Source organism: Coloeus monedula, assembly GCF_965178545.1.
Source record: "Coloeus monedula genome assembly, chromosome: 2".
Taxonomy (NCBI): domain Eukaryota; kingdom Metazoa; phylum Chordata; class Aves; order Passeriformes; family Corvidae; genus Coloeus; species Coloeus monedula.
This window is the reverse complement of record NC_138782.1, coordinates 45,563,780-45,591,654: the sequence shown is the minus strand read 5'-3', so window position 1 is coordinate 45,591,654 and position 27,875 is coordinate 45,563,780. Positions and strand designations below refer to the sequence as shown.

The window sequence follows — 27,875 nt, the reverse complement described above, 5'->3', positions numbered from 1 at the left end:
TCTTCTCCCATAACGAGGAAATGGACAAATGGCCTCAAGCTGGGCCAGGAAAGGTTTAGGTTGGACATTAGAAGGATTTTCTTCACAGAAAGGGTGCTTAGACATTGGAATGGGCTGCCTAGGAAGTGGTGGAGTCACTGTCCCTGGAGGCGTTTAAGAAAAGACTGGACGTGGCACTCAATGTCATGATGTAATTGACATAGTGGTGTTCAGTCACTCGATGGGCTCGATGATCTCAGAGGCGTTTTCCAGCCTACTCGATCCTGTGACTCTCTGCCGTCCCCCGCAGTGCCTGCCCAGGCCGGCTTTAGCCCGCCGCGCCCCACACGCCGCCCGCCGGGACCCCCTCCCGCAGGGCCGCCCGGAGCCCTCCAGGGGGCGCTGCGGCGGCGGCCGCGCCTCTGCGGCGCCGCGCTGGCCGAGGGGGGGGTGCGGCTGCCGCGCGCCGGGCCCGGCATGGAGGCCAGGATGAGCCTGCCGCGGGGCCCCGAGAACCTCTGCTTCGATAAGGACGAGTTCATGAAGGTGCGCGGGGGCCGCCGAGGCCGGAGGGTTGTGGAGGGGCGAGGAGCCTCCTGAGGATGCGGGAGGCGGGCTCCCTGCGGGGAGAGAGGGGCCCAGAGCCTGGGTCGGGATTTTACAGCCCCGCCACGGCCCTTCTCCCGGCTGGGGGCGGCGAGAAGCGCCGAGGATGTCACTGACAGGGGGATCCGGGATGCGGCCGGGTGCAGGCAGGGCTGGGCTCTGAGACTGGCAGGACCGAAAGGCCTCACTGCTTGGAGAGCTTGGAGTAGTTCTCAGTACTGAATTTCGACTTTTGGCTGCTGTTTCGTGGTTTGTTTGTTTTTTAATTCTCCTGTATTTAGGAGAGCTGGTCACTCAGGTACTTAGCCCCACGACTCGCTGTGCTTTTGAGCCTAAAACCCGAGAGTTTGGAACACTGGAAACTACTGCGTTAAGAAGCCTCCTAGAGGTTTAGTTTGGTCAACTCACAGGCATACGGAATACTTTACTTTGGGTGTGTTCCTTGTGTGAACTGTTTACTTACATACTCCTCTCTTTCCTCTTTCACTTCCAGGCGGATTTTGATGTTGATCATTTTGTGTCAGACTGCAGGAAACGTGTGCAGCTGGAAGAGCTCAGAGAGGATCTGGAGCTCTATTACAAACTCCTTAAAACTGCAATGGTAGAACTCATAAATAAGGATTATGCAGATTTTGTTAATCTCTCAACAAATCTAGTAAGTGTTACTAGTTGTACTGTGTAGGTCAGGCTTAATGTGGTTCAGCGGGATTTTTATTTTGGCATTTTACAATTTAAGGCATCTTAAACTGTCACCCATTCCACTGAGACACCATTCCTGTAGAACTTAGCTGCTGTACAGAATTGCTCTTGGCCTGTAGTAAATGTTTTAGATGTATGCATTTTGTCTTGAAAAGCTGATTTGTTAGGGAGTTAGACTCAGGGCAAACTTTGTTTCAAACTGTCAGCACTTTTAAAATTGAAGGAAATAAGTTATTAAAATAGAATAGCAATGATACAACTAAGACTATTCTGAAGGATTCTTTTAGGAGTCTTTAAACTTTTTGTATAGTCATAATATCTTTAAAAAAACCCCGCCTTCGTGTCTGAAAATTGTAGTCATCCCAATTATACAGGTTCAAAGACTGAGACTTAGCATATTTTTCAGAGGAAAAATTCCCATAGATTCTGTTTATCATTTGTCTTTGTGTGAAAGCAGTCTCATATCTTTATGCCTGTATTTGAGATAACAAGTTTTTGCACTGAATTTAAAAGTGGAAATTATAAAGGAAGATATGTTTTCTCAGTTCTCTTTTAGTATCTGTAAAATGATAGGCTTTTTCAGTAATTCACATATGAACTTATAAAAAAAGTAATAAATGTGTTTGTGGTAATTTCTTTAGGTTGGCATGGACAAGGCTCTCAATCAGCTTTCAGTACCCTTGGGACAGTTAAAGGAAGAAGTTATGGTATGTTCAAAACAATCGTTGTAGACAGCTTGGTAAACTTCAGCTCACTTTCATAGGATGTATGGAACGTCTTCTACTCAAATTAGTATTTGTTATAATAAACTTCTCTTTGAAAATTGATGACTTAGATTGCTAGTAGGAGAAGCATTGTGTTTTCAAGCAGTTGTAGTTGCAGTAAATTTATGTTTCCTATAGTGCATTTCAACCAAGAGATAAACAATTTTGTGAACATGACAAGTGAATAGACTCTTACAGGAAAAGTCTATGGAGATGTCTTGACACTGTTTTAATATTTGAGTAACTTAAAGATGGTAGTAGAAAATTCAGATGTAACACAGTCCCCTTATGGACTTACTTTGCTCACTCTGTGGTTTAACCATAAAACATCACCCTCTTGAAGGTGGGTCTTATTCTGGCTCTTCCTCACTGACTTGGTATTTATAGGAAGAGGCAAATTTTGATCATCATAGCAGCCAGTTCAGAGGGATGCTTGCTGCATAAATGTGTCTTCAAAATATCGCACCCTTCATGTCTAAAACAGAAAACTGGGTCCAGTTAGCGTAGAGAAATCCTTATTATATGAAAAATACTATTTTAAACTGATTTATAGTTTCAGTTGGAAGACGTAAAAGCATAGTGGATTTATTGCCTGTTTTTAGGCAAAGATCATTTGTCTCTCTAAGGTACTAAAAGAACACTTCTGGTGGAAATAATTGTGTTTGCAGTGGCAATACCTAAGGAGCAGGTTCTACTTGCAATTATTTGGTTGTATTTATGGCTTTTTCACTTAAGAGTATAACTGATGTACTGTAGCTTTAATTAGTCCCATATTATTATTAATCTGTGTCTTGTTTTAAGTTTAGATTATTTTTTTAGGTTTTTTTCAAACCTTAAATGGAAGCAAGCTTTACATACTGACTTTTTCTCTCACAGAGTCTTAAGTCATGTGTCAGTGAAGGAATTCAAGCAGTGGATGACCGGATGACTAAACAAGAAGATATTAGAAGAAAAAAGGTACAACAGATAAATTAATACCTTTGAAAGATCACCCCTAAGATGACTTTGGTTTTGCCATTAACTCAGAGAGAATGAAATTTAGAAGGTTTTAGGCTGTCTAGATGCACACTGTGCAGGATTTTGTACTTGTAAAATATATTGACATTTTGGTTGACAGGCTTTATATTTTACGGTGTCTAGTTGATCATAAATCTGTGTTTTACTGTAGTTGCCCAAAACATATGTTGATTTGATTGGATTTTTTTTTAAGTTGTAGTTATTCTTGTTTCTGGCTAAAGTAGTATATAAATTTACTTACTATGAATGGAATTGAAGTACAGCTGTTTAATTTTTATGGGTGGGAGACACACTAACATTTGTCTTTGTGTTTAACTTTGAAAAAAATCAGGGATAGGAACAGCTGTCCTACATCTGTGACAAACATTTTTTTGTGGGGTTTTATGGACTTATGTGAACAACGCTTCAACTGAGACATGACTCAGGTCTTAAGATAAAGGGAGAAAACTTACACCAGAAAAAAAACCCAAAGAACTAAGAAACCATCCAAAATACTGTTCTTTAGGTGATGTCAGTTGGGATTGGGGTTAGACATGAAAAATCTTTCTTTAATTACAGATGTGTGTCCTAAGACTTATTCATGTTATTCAGTCCGTTGAGAAAATTGAGAAGATTCTGCATTCCCAAGGCACTAAAGAATTGTCCTCATTAGAGGGAAACAGGTAAAAAATACATAATGTTCAGTTTTGTTTGTAATTGATGGGACTAACTTAATTTCATGGTGTTGTTGAAGGTGAATTTACAAGCACGAGGATATATCTTTAGAAATGTAACTCTGTTGGAATAAATGACTGTGATTTTAGTGTTTTCTTGGTTTTAGTCTTCTGCAAGCCGGTCATTCACAGAATGTGTAACTCAGACTCCAAAGTTCCACATGACTCGTGGTGCTTTCAGTAAGCAAGCTTTTGAAGTTGGTGTGCAGGGGTTTTTTGTTGTTTTTTGGGGTTGTTTTGTTTTATTTATAGTCACTAATCCTGTCATGTCTGAAATATTCTTTGCAGTTTATGCCAATATCATTTGTAAGTGAAACAAAATAGTTTTTCTTGTTTTCCCTGCTTATGTGTAAGTGAAAGGACTGCTGAAAGAATAGCTGAAGGCATGCAATGCAAACAGTACTTCAGGTACAAGGAAGGTTTGCAACAAATTCCAGTCAGACCTCTTCCTCTGCCTTTGCTGAGGATTGGAAGATGTCTTTCAGCCAATTTTGGAACTTATATACCAGTCATGCACTGGAAAGGCTCTACTGGGACACAAGTACAATTTAAGCTGGAGGGAAGACACAGTGTGAGACTGTCTCTTCAGTTCAGTGTGCTGGATCACATGGTAGTGGGGGGGAGGTGTACCAAAAAGTAGGTTGATACCTAGAGGGACAAAAGCAGATGTTTTCAGTTGGGTGAGGCACTTTGCAGAATTAAGTTTGCAATTAAGATCATACTTGATCAGCTGAAAATTTGGCTCATTATTGGGATTGTGTGGACTTGAGAAGAGCAGGACTATTTCTCTAGTGATAACTGTCATTAGTTTTACTATATGACAGAAGGGGTAAGTAAGAAACAAATCCAGATGGTGAAGGTCACCTTGTGCAGTTTCTGAGCTCTCTTAAGACTGACTTTTCATGTGATAATAAAACTGCCATCTAGAAAAAAGTGCTTCATACTGCTGAGGCAAGAGCTTATGTTCCTCTCAGCTTCTGCTTCACCCACTTCATGTTAGAGCTGCAAAACTCACTAATCATGTAGTGTGCTCCAAATCATTATTGTGTGATTGCACTAATTATAGTAGTACCTATCAGAATTCAAAATATTTTGAAATTGAGGGAGAGCTCTGTCTACGTGTTACAGGTGAAAGTGAGTTGGTTTGAAGGGATCTAACTGGGTATTCTCATTTTATATCATCTCTCTTACAGTCCACTTCTAACTGGACAAGTTTTAGAGAGAATTGCCACAGAATTTAATCAGCTACAATTTCATGCAGTACAAAGCAAAGGAATGCCCCTTTTGGACAAAGTGAGACCAGTAAGTATTGCGTGACACTTAACACTTGCACAGTCAAGCAAAACCAGTATAACTGGAAGACAAATACCTGTTTCCACAGAGTTTTATTGAATTAATATATGGAGAAAAACGGGTTTCATGGGGTCATTTTTATCAATTGACTAGAACTATTGCTTTTTCTGGGGATTTTTGCCCTGTTTGCTAGCTTCTTTAGGATAAATTACTGAGAATAAGAGTAGGAAATACAACAGACATTTTTGTCATCCTAATGTCTTTCAGTTCGTCTGCTTATTGGTTTTGAGGCCTTACTGTAGAGATTTACGTTGGTTTTGTTAGCTGCAGTGTACAGACCAGAATATAAATGGAATGTGCCTACACAGTGGCTGGCTTGAATATATTAAAGTTTGTCTTCTCATGAAATTACGCTGGCCATTACTAATCTCCTAGTGTACTGTTTTACCTACTGTAAAAGATTAATTGATGTTTTGGTGGGATTTTTTTCTTCATTCAGCGGGGAGAGGGAATTAATGAAAACTCGTGCTTAAAGAAAGTTGTGAATATGGAGGTGGGGTAATGCTTTAAGATGATTACCATGAAGGTGTCATTCTTAATGGCTTTCAAGCTAGTAAGGTAGTTCATAGTTCCAGTTTTCCACTTTGTACCTCTGCCTGTTGGCAATATAAACTTGTTTCAGCTCCAGACATCCATGGAATCATGTTGTTACATGGACAGTTTACAAGACTGTTCTGGCCACTGAGTTACGAAACTTGGATAATAGCAGCAGTGAGCGTGAGCAGCAGAGTAGTGTATGTGGTGGGAGAACATCTGTCATGTAGCTTCCTTAATGCTGTTTGCCAGGACTGCTGTCCTGTTCCTGTTGTTGCTTTCAAAATGTAGCTTTCATGACTAGTTGGCAGCTGGGTTCCTGACCTTGTACGTTCAGTACGAATTCTGTGAATCATTTTAGGATGGATGGATACAATGCAGCATGTAAAAAGGCAGAGAAGAAATTTGTCTGGCCATGTTCATAGTTCAACTGACTACCTTAATGTGTGTTGCTGAACTCCCTTCAAATACAGAAGGGACCATCTTGGGCCATGAGTATATCTGCAGGAAGTGTAGCAATGAGTTGGATCTAGTAGAAAAGGTGTAGTGGGAGATCAGGAAAAATGGTTTGCCAAAAGGGGGATATATATGTAGACTGAAGCAGCTGTTTGGCCAAAGCCAGAAGGAATCTAACTGCTTTGGTTTTTGCTGGTGTCACTCAGTGTCATTGGTTTGTGGTAATTTGACAAGTAGTGCTGGGTACACACTGTCTTTTTAGTCTCTGACAGTGAGGGATAAATGCTACAATTGTTATCCTTGGTCACTTATTGTAAATCTTTTGTTTATTGTCACATACTGGTTCAGTTGAACAAGGAACAATTATTGATGTATTCCTCAGGATAAAGCAGACCTGAGATAAGTTACCACATAACTTACAACATATAGAAGAAAATAATTGCCTTTAGCCTTATTATAGTAAATCCTGTCTTACATGGCATCAGTAACCCATTAAGTTTTGTTAATGTTCATTCAACACTGGCAGTTACCAAAACTTTTGTACTTTTCAAGTGAGGATAGAAAGCTGACTTAGGTACTTCTGGATGAATTTATTTCAACAATGATGACAGGGCTTTGATTTTGGCTTTTTATGACTGTATTTTCTTTCTCCTGGTAGCGTATAGCTGGAATAACAGCCATGTTGCAGCAGTCTCTGGAAGGGCTGCTCTTGGAAGGCCTTCAGACTTCAAATGTTGACATAATACGCCACTGTCTACGCACTTATGCAACAATTGACAAAACACGAGATGCAGAGGCATTAGTTGGTCAAGTGCTTGTAAAACCTTATGTAGATGAGGTGAGATAACGTAAAAAAATTCCAATTGTTTTCCAAACATGCTTGTTTTCCTGTTAACCTCCAGCTTTTGCTAGCAGCTTCAAAATATCTTTGTGGAGAGAACAGGAGAGCTGAGCCCCAACAAAATGTCAATTTGTTTGTTGCTGCTGTTTAAGAAAAAAAGGATGGAGGAATTCTCTTACCTGCCTGTCACCAATTTCCGGTTATATCCAGTTGGGATTCTTTTTATTACCTACGTTTTTCTTGGGCTAGAGAATCAAAAAAACAAACCTCTCCCGTTTAGGACAGGTTTTCATTGGGTGTCTGCTAAGTGTTGTAACAACTTCTACAGCGTGGGACATGTCATTTTCCCCTCGGTTTTCTCAGGGTCTATTCATTCACCACTTCTGCACCATTCCACTTGTTTATGTGGCAAGAGGCAAATGTGTTCAGACATGTGGGAGAATACCAAGAAACAAGCTATTGTTCTTGTCCTGCTGTCTTCCTTCTCTTTATGGCAGAGATTATCCCTTTTCACTGAGTATGAGGTACTGTCCAGACAAACTGCTTTGCTAGCTGCATTAAAGGCTTAGCAATGTCAAAGAAGATTCTTTGCTTTGGCTTGCCTGTATTTGGGATTGGACCAACCACCTCTACATTTAGAAGGAGTTTTGCTTTATTCTGAGTTTGATTAGCGTTTGCCAGTTGCCTGTTTAACTTGACAGACTGCTTCAGGTGACAGTGGTGCAGCAGTGGGTTGGGAGCCAGACACAATGGCTCACATTTAAAAGTAAGGAGCTCCTTCCCATTTTTGGGGCCAGTCTTGGTAGTTAAGAGTGCTGTGTTAAAGGAAGTAATAATTCAAGCTGGCAGGTTATACTTGGAAGCTATAATAAAAAAAAGTAATATACTGACTATCCCAGTATTTGATTGTTACAGTGAGTCTTGCATTACAGCATATTTTATATTCACTTTTCTGGCGTTTAACATTGAGCTGTTCCTGGCAGGTGATTGTGGAACAGTATGTGCAATCCCACCCTAATGGCCTCCAGGCTATGTACAATAGGCTGTTGGAGTTTGTTCCTCATCATTGCCGTCTCCTGCGTGAAGTAACAGGGGGAGCAATTTCCAGGTAAATATCTGGGGCTTTCTCTCAGCTGCACTGAAGTTATAACAAGTATCATATGCTTTGAAATGCTTTGCATTATTAGCTTTCATGCATTAATGACTTATCTGACCTTTCCTGAAGATTCATAGTCAGGTTTGATTTGTATCTCATGCCTGTGTTTTTCAAAACAAAACTGAACAGACTTTCCTGGTGCTGTGGCCCAGACCTTCAGAGGCAGCAATCCTGTATTTCATTAGTAGAAGTGAGTCCTGTTCATAATATGATGTGCCAGATAGCTTGGTTTTGTGAACCCATTAAATATGACTGAACACTTCATCCAGGGAGAAGAGCATAAAAAAGCTATTAAAGTATAAGTTCAGAAGTTACTGAGTTGTTAGTGCACATCAGAAAAGTGGGGATGATACTCAGAGGTTTGACTGATCATTGGATGTACCAAAACTACAGCTTTAATTGATTTGTGCTTCCACTGTCTTCTCAAAAAGTGCTTAATTCCTTATGCAATTAAATTGCCTGTTTTCAAGCTTAAATAATTCAGGTCTACTGAATTGTATCCATTTATTCATCTGTTTTCAGGATGGTTAATATAGTAGGCTGCTGTAATTAGCAGAACTATGGCTGTAGCCCCTAGGGACTGCAGAATTACTTTTCCAATTAGTCATCCATTGCTGAGCTTTTTATGACTCCTAAGTTTTACTAACATTTCAATTCTTTCAATCCCTCAGCAAGTTTTAATTGTTCTTCTTAATAATGGAATGTTTCTACTTTGTACTGGGGTGTACTAAATTGGAATTTAATGCTTTTATCTCTTCTGCTCTCAATCTATAAGTTTTCATAATCGAGGTAGCTTTTAATCCTTTGTTTCAAACACAGTATCGTGTATAAATACAATTTGGAGCAATTAGGAAAAAGTTCTTCTTTTCATTGCATTAGTCACATTATTCCTACTTGGTAGGTCTTAGAAGTTTGGAGCTATTAAAACTTGAATTATACCAATAATAATAGGCGTTCTCAGCTGAAATGTACTAATTTTCCAGTACACACTTGCAAAAGTTTTTAAACACTTTGAGAGTTACAAAAAATACCTTGGATTTGCTGAGACTGTGGAATCAGATAAGGAGTCTTCAAAGGAAAAACAGTTTAAGGGAATCAGCATAAATATGTAAAAAAATTTCATTGCATTTTGTCTAATGCAGTGCATGTATTTTTTAGTTATTCCTGCCTCCAAATAGAAGCCTGGTGGTAAACTATAACTATGGAATAATTGCAAATTTTTTTCAGTGAAAAAGCAGATATTGTTCCTGGGTATGATTTCTTAGTGAATTCAGTGTGGCCAGAAATAGTACGCGGTTTGGAAGAGCAGTTACCATCACTGTTTAACCCTGGAAACCCAGATGTGTTCCATGAGGTAATTAATTTTCGTTTTTTCCATTTTTAATTTCCATGACACACATGAGAATTGGGTGAGTCATGTTCTCTAGCTTTTTTCCCTCTGCTGCTTTTGTCTAAATTCATGTTGTTGCATGGCTTGGAAGAGGATGTTATCTCAAACCACTTGGTTCAATTTTCATAGGAATTAATTCTCCCCTCAAGTTTGTTAGGAAAGCCCATGCAGAAGTTATTGAATGCCATTTAGTCAGATGAATTAATGTTCATTTTGGGAGTAGAATTGCAACATAATTGAAGGTGGGAGTGGATGACTCCAGTGTTCACTCAAGTTTAGAACTTCTGTATAGCTAGAGCTGTCATGTGAATTAAACACCTGGGTTGCAACTTGTTTTTTACTATGGGAAGATTAAAAAATTTCCTTGTTTCACTTGCTTGTTTTAGCTTTTGCTTTCTTACAGTACTGCAAATTGTGTTGTGATTATAAACCCAAGTTACCTAAAACCTGAATGTACTTGGAGGCAGCACCATCAGGTTTAGAATACAGAAGTAGTATTTCTCTGGTATCACAAGCTTACATTAAATAATGTAAACTTACATTAAATAATTATGAAGCAAGTATACATTAAATAATGAATTTAAAGTACTTGTCACTCTTGCATTTTCTTCATTGGCAGTGCTGCTCTGTCTCTAAAATATCATCTTTTACTAATTGTGAAATAGATTTCTTGGCCTGGTATGAAGATTGGCTCTGGCAGTACTTTACAGTATGTCAAAAGTAGAAAGTATGACTTCCTGCTTTTCCTCACGTCTCGCCTGCTTGTGTTTAACCATGATTACTGAAAAATTAGATTTTTTTATTCCTGGAAATTTGACTTGTGATTAGTGTGAAACATTTTATAAGAGATGGGAGGCAGTGATAAATAGTCTGAAGTAAGGCATCTTAGGCATATCAGGACAAATGACTTAAGGAAATGCAGGCTTGCTGGTGGAGGTTTATAAGGCATGTGATTCTTCATGTGTTCCTGCAAAACTGCTTTTACTAAACACTTAGATTTTTTTTCCTTGGAATTTAAGAACACTTTCGTACAGATAGATTGAATAATTGAAGGCAGGTAGGCATGACTGTGAGTGTTTGCAGTGCTGTCTCTGAAGAAGAAACAAATTACATGGATGTTGAAGAAAGCTGTGGTAGTGCCATGCAAATGACACCGTAGTGTGTTCCCCCTCCCTCGTGAGAATTTTAAGTTTACCATAAAGTTTCAAGTCACTATTCAAGCTTTCATGTTATGCCCTGGATACTCCTGCAGTTTGTGAGCCTTGTTGGGCTTTTGCTGTACTCTGCGGCATGGTGTACACAGGAATGTATTTTGTCTTCAGAAAAGCTGGGTTTGCTTAAAAGGCTGTCTTATGTTACACTGATACTGGCCAACGAAGGCATTGTGTTAAAAACCCCATAAAAACCCAACACCCACCCATGACTTTCAGGTAAATCACGTAGTAAATCCAAAGTACTTTCCAGACTGCTTTTGACTACTTAAGCGACTCAGAGTCATTAAAGTCATTAAAATATTTTGCATAAAAATCAGTACAAGGTTGAAATGCCAAGTGTGAAAATGCTATTATACCTATCTAAAGACAAATAGTTCTGAATAAGAGTGGGGGGAAAGACCTTTAAAATTGGTTTTGCTCTGATGATGAGCCAAGCAACGCTACACGGATTTTAGACGGCAATCTTTCATATCTGTTTTCTAGGTTGATAGAAATGCAGAAAAGTATTTTTCTCCATGTTTATTTCCATATGTGTCTATGTATAGGTTTAAAGCTGAAAAGTGTGAATATGCAGTATTATCTGTTAAGAGGTTTTTAGGTATAGAGGAGAGAGAGGGATTGAAACATTTGTTTTAAATCCATTAAAAATCAGACTGACAATGTTAAGTGTGTTAAAGTAAGTGTTTGTTTTTGCAAGGTGGTTTTTTAAAATTATTTCAGGTTGATGTGCCCTTATTTGAGTCAGGTGTGTAGGTTTATGGGTATTTGAAAAGAATACTCCTTTTATCACTAAACATTCATTTGAGGTTAAATTTAGATTTCTCTGTTTGAAAATTGCTCCATTTTTGTTCCCAATTTTACTTCTCTTAAGTAACTGTGGAGTCAACAATCCAATCCTAGAAGCTGAAATAGGAATCTTGTAGTTAGTTCCCTCTCCTGGATATAATGTTACCAGTACTGAGATAAATGACTCTTGAGGTGCCTTCTGTTCTGAAAGTAATAGGTCTTTACAGAGTGTTTGGTTTATGTCTCTGACTTACACTTAGGGTAGCAGAGCATTAACAGTTTGTTGACGTTTTTACAGTGCTGGGTTTATTATCTAAGAAAGGAGGCCTGAAAGAGAACTAATCTGTCATTCAGTCCGGGTCTAACTCCCATACCTTTTATGGGTCCATTGTGTTATATATACAACCAGGTTAGGAGAAAAGAACTTACTTAAAAGCTTTTGTGTGCATTTTTCAGAATACTGTCTTGACACTGAAACTGCCATGTCACAAAAAAGATATTCTGTAATTATACCTTTAAAAGAAAGTTATGAACTTACTGAGATACACAATACAAAAGCATCTCCGTAGCAGTTCATGTCCTTTGTTCACAGGAATTTTTGAGAGCAGACCCTCTAAGCAGCAATGCAGGAGCTTCTCCTGATGTGTTACTGCTTCACAAGAGGCAGAATCACGTCACTCCCACAGTGCTCTGGATTGTGGATTGAACTCTAACCCTGCAGTGAAGTCAGAAGCACTGAGAGATTCAGTCAGGCTTATTTCATTAATTCAGGAGAGGAGGGTTTATGAGAATATATAATAGGTTTTATGGCTGTTTCCTATTTTTTTTTTTTAGTAGAAGAAACTTGCACAGAAACCGAACTAGTTTTCATTCCATAGAAGTAATTTTAACTGCAGTTGTATTTTGTTTTTAAATTTATTTACATAAGTTTTGTGGTCTGTTAACAAGGTCTATTTTGTATGAAATAACATTTTTTGGTGCTGTTCTAGTTTTCATCAAGTGTTTGGCTTTCTGCTTTGTGCATGATTTAATTTATTATTTCATTATTTTAAGTGTTCTCATACTGTTGAGACCAAATCCACAGTGTGTTTGGGGATTAATGTTTTGGGTTTTTTTGCTTGCATCCAATTTAATACTCATAATATTCATAAACATTTTATTAAAAGTATACACTGGATGAAGTTAGTTTGTCTGAAATTGTTTGAAGTTCTTTTGCAAATATTTGATATTTGCAAAACATTTTTAGGGAAAAATATCTATAAATTCTTATAATATGGGTCTTGTGTAACAGACAAAAATATTGTGCTTCCATTCTCGTGTGTGGTTGGTTATATGTACTTCTGAGTTTCATTCCTGATTATTTGTGTTTGTTGTATACCTTTACCTCCTGCACCTGACTCTGTTAGTACTGTGCAGCACCACCCCAGTGACTGAGCTCAGAAATACTCATGAATCTCTGATCAGTTCTGCTTGGAGAGTTTTAGATTTTTAGAAGTGTCCTGGACTAGCTTTTGTTACCATAGAGTGACACCTACGAGTTAATTTGGTTTTGGTTTCACTGAGTCCAGGATTTTAGCCTTGTATGATTCGGTGATAAGGGGCAGTGTCAGCCCATCCTGAACCTCGAGCTTAGTCGTAGCATGAGACAAGAGTTCTGCTGAATGGGTGGAGACCTTCCTTGTTTGCTGGGAGCCTGTGTGTGATCAAAATGCTCCTTCTCTTCCTGCAGAAGTACACCACAAGTATGGATTTCGTACGGAAATTTGAACGACAGTGCGGCTCCCAGGCCAGCGTGAAACGGTTAAGAGCTCATCCCTCTTACCACAGCTTTAACAATAAATGGAATTTGCCTGTATATTTTCAAATAAGGTTGGCGTGCATTTTTTTGTTCAGTCTTTCAAAAGTAGAGGTTAGTCACAGCAAGATGATCTGGCTTAAGGTCACATCTCCTTGTTGTTCAAAGTTTCACTTGTCAACAAATCATAGTAGAAATCAAACTAAGAATTGAATTACTAAGTAATTGTTTTATGTATCTTTCAACAATTTAGCAAAAAACACATAGCTACTCTTCAGTATGTACTGTGTTGTTACACCAGATTTGATAAGCTACTCGTAAGATTTTCAGGAACAGATCTAAGTAAGTCTTCAATTCTTGTTTCAAATTCTTTTTCTCCAGTGTCCCTGTATATTGAATGCTACTTGTGCAAATTCGGAGGAATACTTACTATGAGGGAAGAAATCTTTTTTGTAGACATATAGAATTAAAGCCCTTGAGAACTTGCAGCTTTTTCAGATCTAGCCATGTTTCTGATATTGTTTTTGTCTCACAGGCTGTACTCTTTAAAGTGCTGGGTCTTGTAACATTGCCTTCCCAAAGATTGTCCCACTATTCCCTATTCCTGAGGAGCTAAGGAATAACTTCTAGCTTACTTTACCAGCAGGTCTGATGTACCTGTAGTATTACCTTTTATAGACCTTACAGCTAGAAGAGAACAGAGAGACCTAAGAAAGTCCTATTTTAATTCTAGCAATGTTAGAATTTTAATGAGCAAAATAGAATGTAAAGCTGTATTTTTAGAAAGTGTAGTCTACATGTCATTGTAGGGCTGGAGAGCAACCCTCCAGGCAAGGAACAGAACCATTGATGACGTCTCCTGTGTCCCAAGTGTGCTGTGTGTGATTTCTCTTGGTGTTGAAGCCTTCTGAGATCCTCTTAAAAAATAAATAAATAAAAATAGGTAGACTTTCCAAAAGAGGGGGAAGAAAAATTTATGGTTATTTTAAACCTGGATCACCTTTTCACTTTTTAGTGACCTTTTATATTGCACAATGCTGTAATTGGCAATAACACTGCCATAGTCACATTTATACAGTTTCTTTAATCCAGGGTGAATCTACCCTTGTGCTGAAGAATTCCATGCAGGAATCTTATGAGTGGTAGAGTTAGTATTAAGTGACAAGATCATGGGGCTCGGAGCTGGATCTTAGTGTTTTGGTAGTCCATGGTGTTTTGTAAAACAGTAGTCACAGCATCTGATAGATACCCTGGTTTGGTTTTTTGCTTGCACATCTGTTCCTGCAGTTGTGTAGTGAACTGATAAGGATCGTTACTCAATACAAAAAAAAAGTCTGATGTTCAGCTCCAGCCAATTGCCCCAAACCACTTAACTGTACAAATATTCATGCTGGCCCAAGGGAAGGGGTGAGGAATATTCACTACACAGTGGTACACAGACTAGAAGTGTCTGTGGAACTGCAGCCATTATGATCCTTTTAACAGATATGTATCATTAATAGGTCTCTGTGTCTGCCCCTTTAGTTTCAAGTGCAACTTTTCTAGTAGGAGATCAATTGATCAAACTTTGATAATCTTGCTCATAAAATTGAAATGGAGCTTCAGCATATTATTTCTCTTCAAAAATGTTTCCCATTAGGTATTCTGAGCTCTGATTGATTAAAACACTTTTAAAAAACCATTTTCCTTTAATCCAAGACTACTGTAAGTCTAAATAGTGTACTATTTTGAGAAATGGTTGGATAAGAGCAGCTTATTCACCTTTAACCATATTATTACTTTATATTGGAATAATCTGCTAACTTTGGAAGTGTCCATGAAGTCTTTAGGGCATAACTGTGAAAATAATGCAACATGCTAATTATATATATCAGGAAAGCTTTTTCTTGATGTGTGTTAATATCCTTTAAGTCATACAAGATTTTTATTGAACTGTAGTCTCACACTATGGCATTTATAGTTAAGATTGTTGGGTTTCTTTTTTTTTTTTTCAATTACAGAAATTACCCAGAAAAATCAGCCAGTACTAAAACCTTTAGAAATGATCCTTTGAGGAACAGATGGTTGTTCAGGCATTTCTTCTGTAGCAGTGCTGGCACAAAAAGCCCCAGTAACTCCTTCCCGTGTTTCATTCTTTCAGTTATGTCAGTACAACTGATTGTGGAACTGTAACAAACCCCACACTGGGGAAATTATTTCTTAAGTAAGAAGTATTCAGCAGAAATTGTAACTGTTAAAAATCTTACTCTGTTCTCTAATCCTGTTCACCATAAGACTTAAAGACACTGCTCTGTTGATGGAAGCAGTGCATAGGCAGAAAGGAGGTTTTGAAGCTGTTTCAGAAACATGTTTAGTTGCCAGACATTCATCTTAGTCCATTAGGAGTTTGAACAAGAAAAGCTGGGTGAGCCCCTGTTCTGATCTGGAAATGACAGGAGACTGTAAGAGAAGCCCTACAGGTTTGTAATTAGTAAGTTTGATAGAAAGATTTACTGAGTTTCTGTGATGTACATAAAAGCAAAAAAGAGGAAACGAATGACAATATAACTTCCTATAGGGGAGCTTAAAATGATGGAAGTATGGAAAGTATTGGAGGTTTTAATAACTCTTGCTGTTACACCTGAAAAAATTTTGGAGGTGTGATTTTGGTTTGTTTTTTTTTTTTTTTTTCTTTTTTTTGCTTTGAATGGTGAATTTTTAGAAAAGGGTTATTTTTAAATGGGGGAATTTTTAAAAACCAGGTGTCCTGTGAGGAACTATTGATTTTTATTAGGTACAGAATTGTTTGCAAAATCTTATGCTACTGCTCATTAACAAACATGTTGAAAGCTAGAGCTCCTGTATCACATGACGTATCTGAAGGTTAAAGCAAGTATGTGTCAATTTGTTTGCTTTTAGTTTAAAAACAGTAGCAAAACAAAAAACTTCCCTCCTCGAAGCTGAGGACTTGTCACTCTGTGAGCTATCATTTTGGTAATGTTTGCAACCATGACTTTTATAATTTCCCAAAGCATAAGCTTTTTATGTGTCTGTAGAATGTCAAAGGTTCTCTTTCAAGTGTTTGAATGCTGGTGTGGTTTATATTCCAATATAAGTTGGGCAAAAATAACCCCAGATTTAAAATCTGTGTGTATCCATTGATAGCACATTGAAATAATACTAAAGTATTATTGAATACTAAAGTATTACTGAAAAATGTTTAGGCATCAATTTAAGCAACTGTTGCATTGTAATATTCAAAATTTTTCTTTCTCTCAGATTCAGAGAAGTCGCAGGGGCCTTAGAAGAAGCACTTTCAGATACGCTAGAGGAAGCACCAGGTAAACTTTTATTGCAAAAAACATTTATTGTAAAGGAATCAGTTGTATAAGTAGCAGTGATTACTCTGTCTCTTGAGTATTCAGTAACATGCATCCCGTGGTTCACATGAGCTTTCTGATTTCTGATTAACTTGATCAAACAGTATAAAACATGACTATAGAGATGGCAATGTGAGAGTTCTGTTCAGTGATCACTTTGCTTACTAAAAACCCCCTCTTTAGCAGCAGTCATTAACATACTGACAGAACCATCCCCTCAGTGCAAGAAGGAGTTAAGTTAGCATTTGACATCCTCTAAGTGTCAACGAAAAGGCTGTGCTGTGTTGTTGGAGCATATTTTTCTTAATTGTTGTAGCACTATGTGGAGGTGAAAATGCTAGAGGCTGTCTGTTGGCAGCAGTTAGGCTTGCTGTCATTCATAGTGTTGGTGTCTGCTCCAAAAACATACACTGATTTATGAGGAGATGAGGAGGTATGCACAGGAAGAATGGGAACAAGAGTGGAAGGGTATAACCTGGTATATGCATTAGAAGCATATTGTAATTGTATTAGAAGAACTAACTTCAGCTGACAGGGTGAGTACTTATGAAGAAGGTAGCTAAGAGCCATATAAATGTCTGTATGTGTGTATACACATGTGCTCTCTGAAGAAAACAAGGAGAAAAAAATCCTAATGGAGACAAAATACATAAATCTTACCACTTCAAGGCATAGGCCTGAAACTTGCAGACACATTCCTTGTCTTTCTAATTGTATTCTCTAAAACGTGACTGTGTGAACTGCTTTAAAAGTACTGTGTTTAAATATAGATATTTGTACAGTGTTTAAAACAAATATTTATAGCAAATATCTCATATAACTGGGAGAGGAGCAATAGTTTAGTGCTAAGGGAGTAGTATGTTATGGCTGGCAGGCATATTTAATGTAACTTCAAAAGACTGCCAAAATTATTTTGGAAATGTTATTTCCTGAGGTGGATTATTTGGCCAAGCTGTTTCTGTCTTTATTGCAGGCAAATTCTCATTTCTTGCTTTTGCCTGCACAGCTACAGCAAGACTTAGTGGAATGTGAAATCTAAAGCACTGAGAAGATAGTATTTTAAGAGTTTGTTTCAGGCAATGCTTAATACATTTCTATCTTTTTGGAACACTTTGTTTTTTTTAATCTCCGGCAATGCAGTTACACTGATGTTGCATCTTTTAAAAATGTGCTTAGGAACTTGACCTTTGTTGCCTCATCATTTCTAGCTGGGAGCTCATTCTGTCTCTTGGCCACTCACATGGTCTGGACGAGTCTTCTGAAGTGCTGGTCAGATCAGATGTTTTTACCGCTTTTAGCGCACCGCCTGTGGAAACTCAGCCTGCAGATCTTGGCACGCTACTCTGTGTTCATCGGTGAGGTGAGAGCAGCCTGCTTGTGGGCTTGATGATGGGGCATGTCCATCAAAAACAGACTTTTTGAAGCAAAGTGTATGACCTCTTTTTAAGAGTTTTTTGGGAACTTAATGGTTTTTAACCTTCACCCAGTTCACAAGTTTGGTTTACAAAAAGTATCACTGCAAAATAAGTGATTAGTCACAAATACTAATACTGTTGCAGTGCTACTGTCTGGTGGTTGTCAAAGCTGTACTTCATACTGCTTAATGCTGCCTCTGCCACTGAGACAAGAAGCCAAAGTCTTAGTTTTCTTCTGTTTGTGTGTTGTTGATAGAGTGAATGAGGTTGTGAAACAGAGCCAGGTGAAAAATAACCCTTCAAATAAGAAGGAATAATATAACTTGGATCAGTTGTTTAGTACTGAGAATGTAAAACTTCGGTTTTACCGAAGCTACCTGGGCAACTGACTCAGCATCAAAGATCACTCTTCTGAGCAGAGAAATTGTGCTTTGCTCTTGTGCTGCCTGCTCCCAGCCATACACGTGAGCCTCTGTTTCTTGTGCCATGGAGAGACAGCACAATAGAATAATTGGAATTTGAAGAGATTCCTGGAAGTAATCTGGTCCACATGTCTTGCTCAAAACAGGACCAGCTTAGATGAGGTTGTTCAGAGGCTCTTGCAGTTGAATTTTGAGTATATCCAAAGATGGTGGTTGCAGTCTTTCCAGGGAACCCTGGTCCAATGACTGATTGCTTTTTCCTCCTATTTGAATTTCTCTTGCTACAGTACATAGCCATTGCCTCTTACTCTGTCACTGTACCTCAAGGAAAAATGTGACTCCATCTTCTCTGTACATGCCCCTTCAGTAGTTGAAGACAGCAGTAAGATCTCCATTTATAATTTCTTTTGCGACTCAGTGACTTAGTTCTCTCAGCTAAATTACCTCGTGAAAAGTACTGATAAGTACCAGAGTTAAAAGTAGTCAAGGGAAGCACTTGCCTGACAGCAGAGAGCTTGAGGAGGTGGAGAAAGGAGTTGTTTGACAGCCAGACCAGACTGCCCTCTACTAACCTTAGTGACATATTTGTTCCAAATCGTCCAACTTTGTAGTGCACTCAAATTTTTTTTAACATTTATTTAAAATATATTAAGATCTATTTAATTTAGGAATGGTAATATCCCTTGAAAGTGTGGCATTCTTAATGCTAAGAGCATAGAAATCCTTTGTATACTGTTTCAGTTTGTCCAACTTTAACTGCCTTCACTATTGCTATAGTTCACGTTTCAATTTGATGTTTCAGGTTTCTGCAAGGCCCATTTCCAGTGAGAATACAAAGGAAAGCAAAAAACCTGTGCCAGTTGGTAGAAAGGAATCTTCTTTAAGTCTCAACCCCAGTGAGGACCAAGGGAATGGATCTTCTCCAGAAAGTCTGCCATTGTCTTCTATATCTAGTACTCAGCTGATATATGTTGCTGCAGATCTGGACAAACTCCAGGATCGGGTTTGTGCTTTTGACTTTACTTAGAAAGAGTCTTCATTTATGTTTTTGGCATCTTGTAAGGGGATTAGATTGTTTAAAATAACATACCATAATTTTTTTGTAATCTTAAATGCTAAAACTTGGGGTGTCTGATACCTGAAATACGGGTCCTACTCTGTGCTTATTTGAAATGGCAGATTACGGGGAAACCACTTCAGGTATTTAACTTTTTTTTATTGGTAGCTGCTGGACTTAACCCCTAAAATAATATGTTTCTGCAGTTTTTTGGTGTGAAGTGTCACTCTGCTGATCTTACCTTTTCTAGTAAAGTCTCTGTTGCAGCTTGGAGTGTGGTGCAACATTCAGCTTTAATACTATCTTCTCTTTTAAATGTTTGCTGGTTTTAGTCTTGGAGGTTGGAAAAGGTTTTATGATTATGATTATACTTGATTAATGATCCAGAATCTTGAGGAGAGATGTATGGTGTTAATTTTCTTCCAGTAGGGATGATTCCTGTGTATTTATTTTCAGTAAGGCTGAAATTTCTGTGATTTGTGAAGTTGTAAACTGCAAGTGGATTTTGTTAGTTCTAAATTATTTCCTGTGAGTACAATAGTAAGGTAGAGGATTTAGTGTGTAGGCTTAAATTCCTGTGCATATTGTAAATTTCTAGTACTGATTTACCAGAAATGCAGTAAAACCATGGAAACTGAAGGTGTCTTGTGATGCGCTTCAAACCTGCAGGATGTAGGAAAAGTAATTAAAATGTTTATAACGTGACTATATCTGTCTCGGTCTTGGGTTGTTTTTTCCAGATTCCTGACATCTTAGACATGATTAAACCAAAGCTTGAAATGATTGGCTTCAAGAATATATCTTGCATTGCAGGTAAAGCTGAGAGGCTCCTTCCCCTTTCTCTCAAATTCCCTCTGCCTAACAAATGAAATCAACTTTTACAGTTTCATTATTTAGGATGAAAATACTTAATGAAACTTGCCTTCTGTTTAAATTGTTAAATAGAACCAATCTTGAACAGACATGTTGAGTCTGGAAAATGTTCAATGATTAAAATTGAGTGAGTCTAAAGTGCTTTTAGGATTTTTCTCCAGAAAGTGGGGACATTATCCTAGGAGATTCATATAATATCTTTAACCTCCCACTTTTGAAAGAACTGGGGAAGAAGACATAAGAAGAGGGTTTCCATTATCCAGTTGAAATTAAAATATTTTTCTGAAACGACTGTTCTCTCTCAGGCCTGATGAATCATGTGATGCAGAGGGTTATCAGAGTATCATAGTTAAATACCTTAACTTCAGAGGGTAGAAGTGATTCAGTATTTTAGCCTCCTTTTTTTTTTCTAGGTTTTTGGTTTGGTTTTGTTTTGGGTTGGTTTGGTTTTTGGGTTGCTTTCTTTGGTTCGTTTGTTTGGTTTCTTTCATCTGATGATTCTTTATGTGAAATATGGAGTTTGTTTTTAATTTAATAATTAAATCTAGGCATGTAGCATGAGTGAACTAGTTCCTGTCTGCAAGCATAGCCAGAAGTTCTGCATCATGAATTCCACTTAAATCTCTAAATCAGAACTACTGGTAGATGTCCAAGTCTGTCAGAGATGTAGGAGCTTGTACGCATCCCCTGCTCAGTAGATGGTCTATTGCCAATCACGACTTTGAGTTGAACATATTCCAGTCATTCCATAGGGAATTTAGAGAGAGTTTCACTGTTTCTTTGGAAGGCCAGAGCCTTTTGATTCAAGCCCTTGCTTCATTGGTAATACTGGAAAAACTCTGAACCTGGAGAATGTTACTTTATTCCTCTTGTCTTTGCTTCCCTGTCTCTGTGTTTCTGCCTGAGGAGTGGTTGGCATTACTGGCAGTGTTTTATAAATGGCTGGTGTGTATTTATTTGGTAAGCATATCCTGTACTTGACACCAGACAGTGAGTGAGATTGGGAGGATGAGGGGATTCACATAACTTGTGTGTGATTGGGCAGGGTAGCTCAGTTTAAATTTCAGCATTTTTACTTTAATAGGAGCCTTGGAAGATTCCAAGACTTCTCTATCAGCCTGTGTGCCAACATTGAATAACAGAATTATCCAGGATCTCACTGAGTCCTCCTTTGCATACCTGAAGAGTGCACTGGAAGTTCCAAGATTATACAGGAGAACCAACAAGGTCAGTGCTGCTTGCAAATGACAAATCTCAGAAAGGCCTGTGCTGAGATTGTTAGGAGTTCTTCAGGCCTGTCCATATCTGCTTTACTGAGCCCATGGCAGTGTCTTCAATTTAGTGAAGTAAAGTACAAAGCTGTAGGTATTTTAACCAAGGTGTAATAGTCTGTTTTGGGCACTGAGTCTGCTCAGCTTTCTCTGGAATTGGCATGAGCAGAAAGAGCATTTAGGATCATACCCTGGTAATAGGAATGGCTGGCACATGCATCTCTGAAAAAGCTGTGGTCATTTTGAACCTTGTTCTATATTATATCATGCTGTAGAACACTACTGAATAATTTTGTGGTGGTGCCTTTCCTATGTATAATGATCACTTCACTGACTTGTCCTAAATGGTTTATGTATCTCTTTGCTTAGGTACAGCCTTAGCATTTTGTATATGTGCTAGAATTGGGTGTTAATACTTCTAGTAAGTAAATGACTGGTTCTTTCTTCCCTGACTTGTTTCCCTGTCATCTACCAGGAGGTGCCAACTAAAGCTTCACCTTATGTTGACAGTGCTCTTAAGCCCTTCCACCGACTGCAGAATGACTACAGAGATACCTTGAAGCAGCCCATGATTCATCAGTGGCTGGAAGGTGCTCTCTCTGAAAGCACACAAAAGTAAGAGAACCATACAGAACATTGTTTGCTGTAGTTAAAAACCCCAGTGTCCATTGAACAGGCACAGGAAAAAACCAAAACGCTATTAATTAACACAATTGTAAGAAAGCCAAAATATAGCACTCTTTAGGTGGGATATATTTCCTTGGATTTACTCTGGTGTTGCGTATTCAGCAGATGAAAAGCTGGGCAGGGAATCCAAAGACCTGGCTCCTGCTCAGAGCTGTGGAAACCATGACGTGGTGGATAGGGCATTGGAAAAACTGGTTAGCTCTGGGAATGCAACAGTGAACTAAAGATTTACGTTCTGTTTCAGAACTGAATTCATGTAAGACCTTAACCTCATGTTATTTTCAATGAACATTGGTTGAATTCTCAAGACACTTGAGTTCTACTGTCCTTTGAGTTTTTTAATGTATGTAATGATTATCCAACTTTTTAGTGGTTTAAAAAAAAAAAAACAACTTTGGACTTTTTAAACTGTTAAAGAGCTAATTGTTCACAGTTTTAATAAGGCAGTCATAAAGCAACACTTTCTTTAGTAGATCTTCTGTTTCCTAGTTAGCATCTTGAGGGCTTTTGAACATGAATAGTCATATGCATTAAGTTCCTTAATGGATTTTGTTTCCATTTGTCTAGCTGTATTTTACATTCTTACTGCTGTATTTTAAATTCCTGCTGAGCAGGGATGTTGCATTCTGTGAGCTCTGCCAGTAAAGCATGTAACATGAGACAGCAAGACTTGCTTTTGTTTGAAAGTTCTGCCACAGAATTTCACAGGATACCCCTTACTTCTTGCGTTGTGGACAATTTTCTCTGTGCTAGCTGTAATTTTTTTATATGTCTAGCCTTGCCTATAACTAAAGAGTCACCATAGCCTATTTTGATGGCTTTTTTTTTCTTTTCCCATCTTTATAGTTTTGCTTTGTTGGGGGTTTTTTTTTGACCTTTCTAGTCAGAGATGACAGTATCAGAAGAATCCATGTAGGTTGAAGTATAATGTGTGATTTCTGTCTGTCCTGATATGGTTTTCCTAATAGTTCTTAGCATATTATATTGTCCGTTGACTGCTTCTGAGCATGGATTGGTTTTTTTCTGAGATTTAGCCACATAATACTACTGAGGTTTTAAACCATAGTCAGAAGACAAGTTCTTTCTTGCTCTTTGCCTCCTTGTGCCTCCCTAGTCTTCCATTTCTGGTACCTCTCAGGTATTTATTAATGTGCACTTTTTTTGTTGTTATTCAGAATAGACTTAAAATTGTAAGACAATTTTACACATTCACTAACTGTTCTTAAAATTTTTCTTAAGTATTTTGGACAGGGCTATGCTTAGGTTGGTCTAGACTGCACTGGTCACTTTCATTTTGCACAAAACCTCTTTTTTCAAGCTTGGTGTCTCTTAACCATTTATTAGTGCATAAAAAGAAGCTTATTGTTAACCCACAGCATTTGTTAAGTAACATTGCTGAAGAACTGCAGAGATTCCTGGAATCTCAAGTCACAAGAGCTAAAATATCTTAGAATGAATTCTTGTCTGTCTCTCTACGTCTCTGTCTGGTTAGTCTTGCTTTTAAAGCTTCAGTGAATCTGGTGACACCACGCAAAGTAGCTGTTACATAGTTCCTTGGACCCAACCAGAGCTTTTCCCCCCCCCAAAAAGCAGTTCTTCACTTTCCATGTTAACATTACCAAAACTGAATTAAATTCTAGGTTAAACACAGTGGCAGTGCTTAAACACCTGTAAGACTGACAAGTTCATTTCTTAAGGAATTTTCTTTTGAATTCTGTTTTCCTGGTTTGTTGCTACTATGTATATTAGTTTGTTTTAAAATATCTATCCTCACTGACAAGAGACAAGTCAAAGAAACTTGAGAATACAGATGCAAGTAATTAATTTCCTGCAGTGACAATACATTCTTGCATCCAAATGAAAAAAGAGAAAAGAGCATACACTAGTTAAGAATCACTGGAGGCTAAATTTGCTTAAATGGCAGAAGGACTTGGGAGTACAGCAGAAGTAGGAATTAATCACAAGTGAGTGGGACAAGGAAATACCAAGATATGAAAAGAGAACACGACTGACTGTCATTGGAATACTTTTGCTTTTCATGGAATGGTATCGTGAAACAAGTTTCCATGGCACTGGCAAGCACTTTTTTTTTAGCTATCCCTATCTGATTATCCTTTAAAAGAGCTTGTCTGCTTTCTGTTGCCTCCTTGTTTAAAAGTAATCATCAGGAAGATTCTTTAACTTTTTTAATTCTTACAGTCATAGTTTTCATAGAGGGGCTCTTTGAAAGTTAGAGATTTTATAGCAAATTACAGAATAGCTCAATCTGGTAACTTCTCTTAGGATCTTTTAATTTCCCACTGTTGCTCTGTTTTCTCTTCTTGTTCTTAACTCACTGTCCTAGGCATCTGTTAATTTGTATGACATGCCCTTACCACTTAGGCATGGGATTTCAGTCCTTAGGGCTTCTTGAACTTTCATTGAGCAGTTGATGTGTGTACTTTGTTTGATTCTATGCTTTCTTTAATGTGGATCCTACTGTGTGGGCAGTGATGTTTTATTTTATCAATATCATTTCTAATTTAGGATTAGTATTCTTCTGACTTTTCTTGCCAGCTTCTTGAGACTCCTGTTTAAATCAGTTTCTTCATTGTAGAAAGAGGCATTTCTGACTGATGTGCACATGTGTGCTCTCATACACAGTTTTATAACTTACCTAAGAATATGTGAGTTTTGGTCTGTCAGGCTGTTATTCTTGTCCTGTTTGTAAAAGCAGTTTTATTCAGTATTCTATTGATTGTAGAGGGGCTGATTTTGACTGTTTAAAATTGAGCAGTTGCATTCCTTGGTCACTATTGAGTACAAACATCTTGAACAAGTCAAAAATGTTGTGATGAGGAGTCTTCAAGACTGAATAGTAATCTTCAGATTAACCTCTGGAACTAATAATGGAAATACTGATGAATTGATAATGATAATAAGTAGCTTCTTTTCAAGGAAAGCCATTCCTTCTGGCACTGGTCAGCAGGGCCAGTGATGTACTTCTGTGTATAAAGTAGGCTGTTCTGTAAAGTGGAATTTTTTCTTTCTCATTAACCTTCCTTAATTTAGGTATTATGAAACTGTATCTGATGTGCTCAGTTCTGTTAAGAAAATGGAAGAGAGTCTAAAAAGGTTGAAGCAAGCCAGAAGAACTACAACTTCAAATCCTGTTGGTACAAATGGGGGCATGAGTGATGATAACAAAATCCGACTGCAGCTGGCCCTAGACGTTGAGTATTTTGGTGAACAAGTAAGTTATGAGAAACGAGTTTTTTTATTATTAATGGTTTTGGAAGGGAGGTGGAAGAGGAAAGGGAACCTTGATTTTGGTCTTGAAAGCTTTGTTGGTGTGGGTTTGGGGTTTGCGTTTTTGTTTTGTGTTTTCGCCTTTATATAAAGGAGATTATTTGAGACCTTGGTGACTGTAGATACCACTTTACATGCTTTCCTGTCCTTTCTTATACAAATGCAAAGCTTGTATTTCTTACTACTCAAAATTCAAGTACTGCTTAGTGCTTGGAAGCACTAAGAAGAAACACTGTGTTTACAGACCAGAGAGCAGGGACCTGAATTAGGTCTGATAGAAACTTCTTTATGGCCCTGCTTTTGTGTGCCTTCGGTTGGGGTGTTTCCAGCCTTGACTTTCTGCATGGTCAGGGTCTGTTCCCAAGAGCTGTGAGGATGTCAGCCTGATTTGTTGTGCTGTAAGTGCTTTTCAGTGCCAAATATGAAATTTTAAATAGGAAAACATAAAAGAAGAAAATGTATGCAGTAGCTACATTAAAATGTATAAGCATACTGTTTTGTACTCCTTTATTTCTGAAAATCGTATCTAGATATAAACAAAGTTTCAACTAAGAGTTCATAATATTAGTTGCCAAGGAGCTGTCATCAATCTTGTTTATGAGCAGATGCTGTTGATGCATTATAACAGGTAGATTAAGTTTGCTTGTGTGTGAGCAGATGCTTTTCTCAGATACGAGACTAATCACAAAGAAGATTTAGGTGGAACTCTGGAAATCTTAATAACAAGAACTATTATTTGTCAGTTTTTGCCTGGGGTTGAGCTTTTGTTTTTCTTTTCCATCACTGCAGTGTGAATTTAAGCTGAACTGGGACAGATTATTCATAATCATTTAGGAGATGTTTTGGTACATGTGACTTTTACAAAGAGTTCCAGCAGCAAACACCTTTTCAGAGTCACTTCATTACGGTTTTAGTTAGATCCAGATTTTTCTGCTTCACTGCACTCTTAGTTTTTTCATGGCCATATTTTTCTTGTTGTCAGAGCAATAGATTTCCTGGCTAAGAAAATACTTGCTGCAACCTCTGTAGTTGTAGAGTCATTTTTGTCTTCCAGGAAGTTCAAGGCTAGAACCATAGGCTCTTGCAGCCTATTGAAATGGTTTCACTGTTGTGCTGTTGGCTGTTCATGGATGTATTCATATTGATCTTTAAAGTATTGCCCAGAAACCTCATTTGGAGTTTGAAAAAAAAAAAAAAAATTAGTTGCTATCAATGCATTTAAACCAACTACAGCCAAGTTTTTCTCTTTCTGACTGCTTCGCTGGAAAACTTCCAGCTGGCTTTAGTTACAAGTTGCCTACAAGATGGTGAAATATTTCTCTGCAAGACACTACTACTCTGCAAGAGACTTAACTGAGCAAAGTTGGATGCAAATTTTTTATAGTTTGCAGTATATGCAGTTGGGTTTTTTACTGCACGTCAGATGCAGGATAAAACATAGGCTTCACTACATGTTTGAAGTGGAATAATTAGTGATTTTTGATGTTTTAAAGAAAATTAATGGGTTTTCTGTATCTTTTTAGGTACAAAAGATGGGACTGGAAACAAGCAGCATAAAAAGCTTTTCAGCCCTTGCAGAGCTGGTTCTAACTGCCAAGGATCAGGCCACAACGGAACCATCCTAGATATTTTTGAAAGCATGTGATTGAAGATAAACAATGTCCCTAAAAGAAAGAGAGACAACTCTTCTTTGTTTTACCAAATAAAGAGCAATGAAGTGCTTCCTAATGTATCTTGAGCAACAAATCAGTGTATATTCTGCCTCGATAAACTTGTTTCACCAAAAGATGGAGAATTTATCATAGTTATCCATTATATGGAAAGCAAGCAAAGTTCTAAACTTTCTACTCTAGAAAAAAAGTAGAGGAAAATGTTTTTCTTATTTTTGTTGTACAACTTGAAATGTACAAGAATGAAGTTATATGTTGAAAATAATATGTAATAAATTGTCTTCCTAACTTTTGATGTCCCATATGTTTTTCAATCAAATGTATTGATTGATGGCTGTCTTACAACCCGCCCCAGAGGCAAAGTAACTGAGGTTCTTGTTAACAGAACTTTTGATTAGAGTGAAAGGACACTGAATGACCAGTGTTTTGATATATCTATATATATCAGATTATTTATGTTATTTTAGAACAGTTTGGTTGCAATGGAAAAGACGTATGTAGCTGTTTTGGTTATTGTCTATAAAAATAGA

The 27,875-nt window shown here is 37.8% G+C and overlaps 1 protein-coding gene across 2 annotated transcripts; it reads left to right on the top strand.

Moving 5' to 3' along the window:
- The first annotated feature begins 444 nt into the window (after positions 1–444).
- On the top strand, positions 445–27,831 carry COG2 (component of oligomeric golgi complex 2). 2 transcript variants are annotated; one of them, XM_082303402.1, is made up of 18 exons: positions 445–525; positions 1,079–1,240; positions 1,926–1,991; positions 2,925–3,005; positions 3,624–3,727; positions 4,972–5,080; positions 6,780–6,959; positions 7,946–8,070; positions 9,346–9,472; positions 13,238–13,377; positions 16,562–16,623; positions 17,871–18,022; positions 19,302–19,502; positions 20,297–20,369; positions 21,514–21,656; positions 22,176–22,315; positions 25,439–25,619; positions 27,199–27,831. In XM_082303402.1, exons 1-18 carry the CDS (start codon positions 457–459, stop codon positions 27,298–27,300), a joined length of 2,217 nt encoding a protein of 738 aa, XP_082159528.1. In that variant the 5' UTR covers positions 445–456; the 3' UTR covers positions 27,301–27,831. The 2 variants fall into 2 exon arrangements, with proteins under 2 accessions (XP_082159528.1, XP_082159529.1); XM_082303403.1 differs by lacking the exon at positions 6,780–6,959.
- Positions 27,832–27,875: the final 44 nt, after the last annotated feature.

Bases quoted from the DNA above. Each gene is read 5' to 3' on its own strand.
- COG2 (XM_082303402.1), top strand. From the start codon at position 457: ATGGAGGCCAGGATGAGCCTGCCGCGGGGCCCCGAGAACCTCTGCTTC. The intron at 1,241-1,925 runs GTAAGTGTTACT...TAATTTCTTTAG, and splicing joins TTAATCTCTCAACAAATCTA to GTTGGCATGGACAAGGCTCT. The intron at 22,316-25,438 runs GTAAGAGAACCA...TCCTTAATTTAG, and splicing joins CTCTCTGAAAGCACACAAAA to GTATTATGAAACTGTATCTG.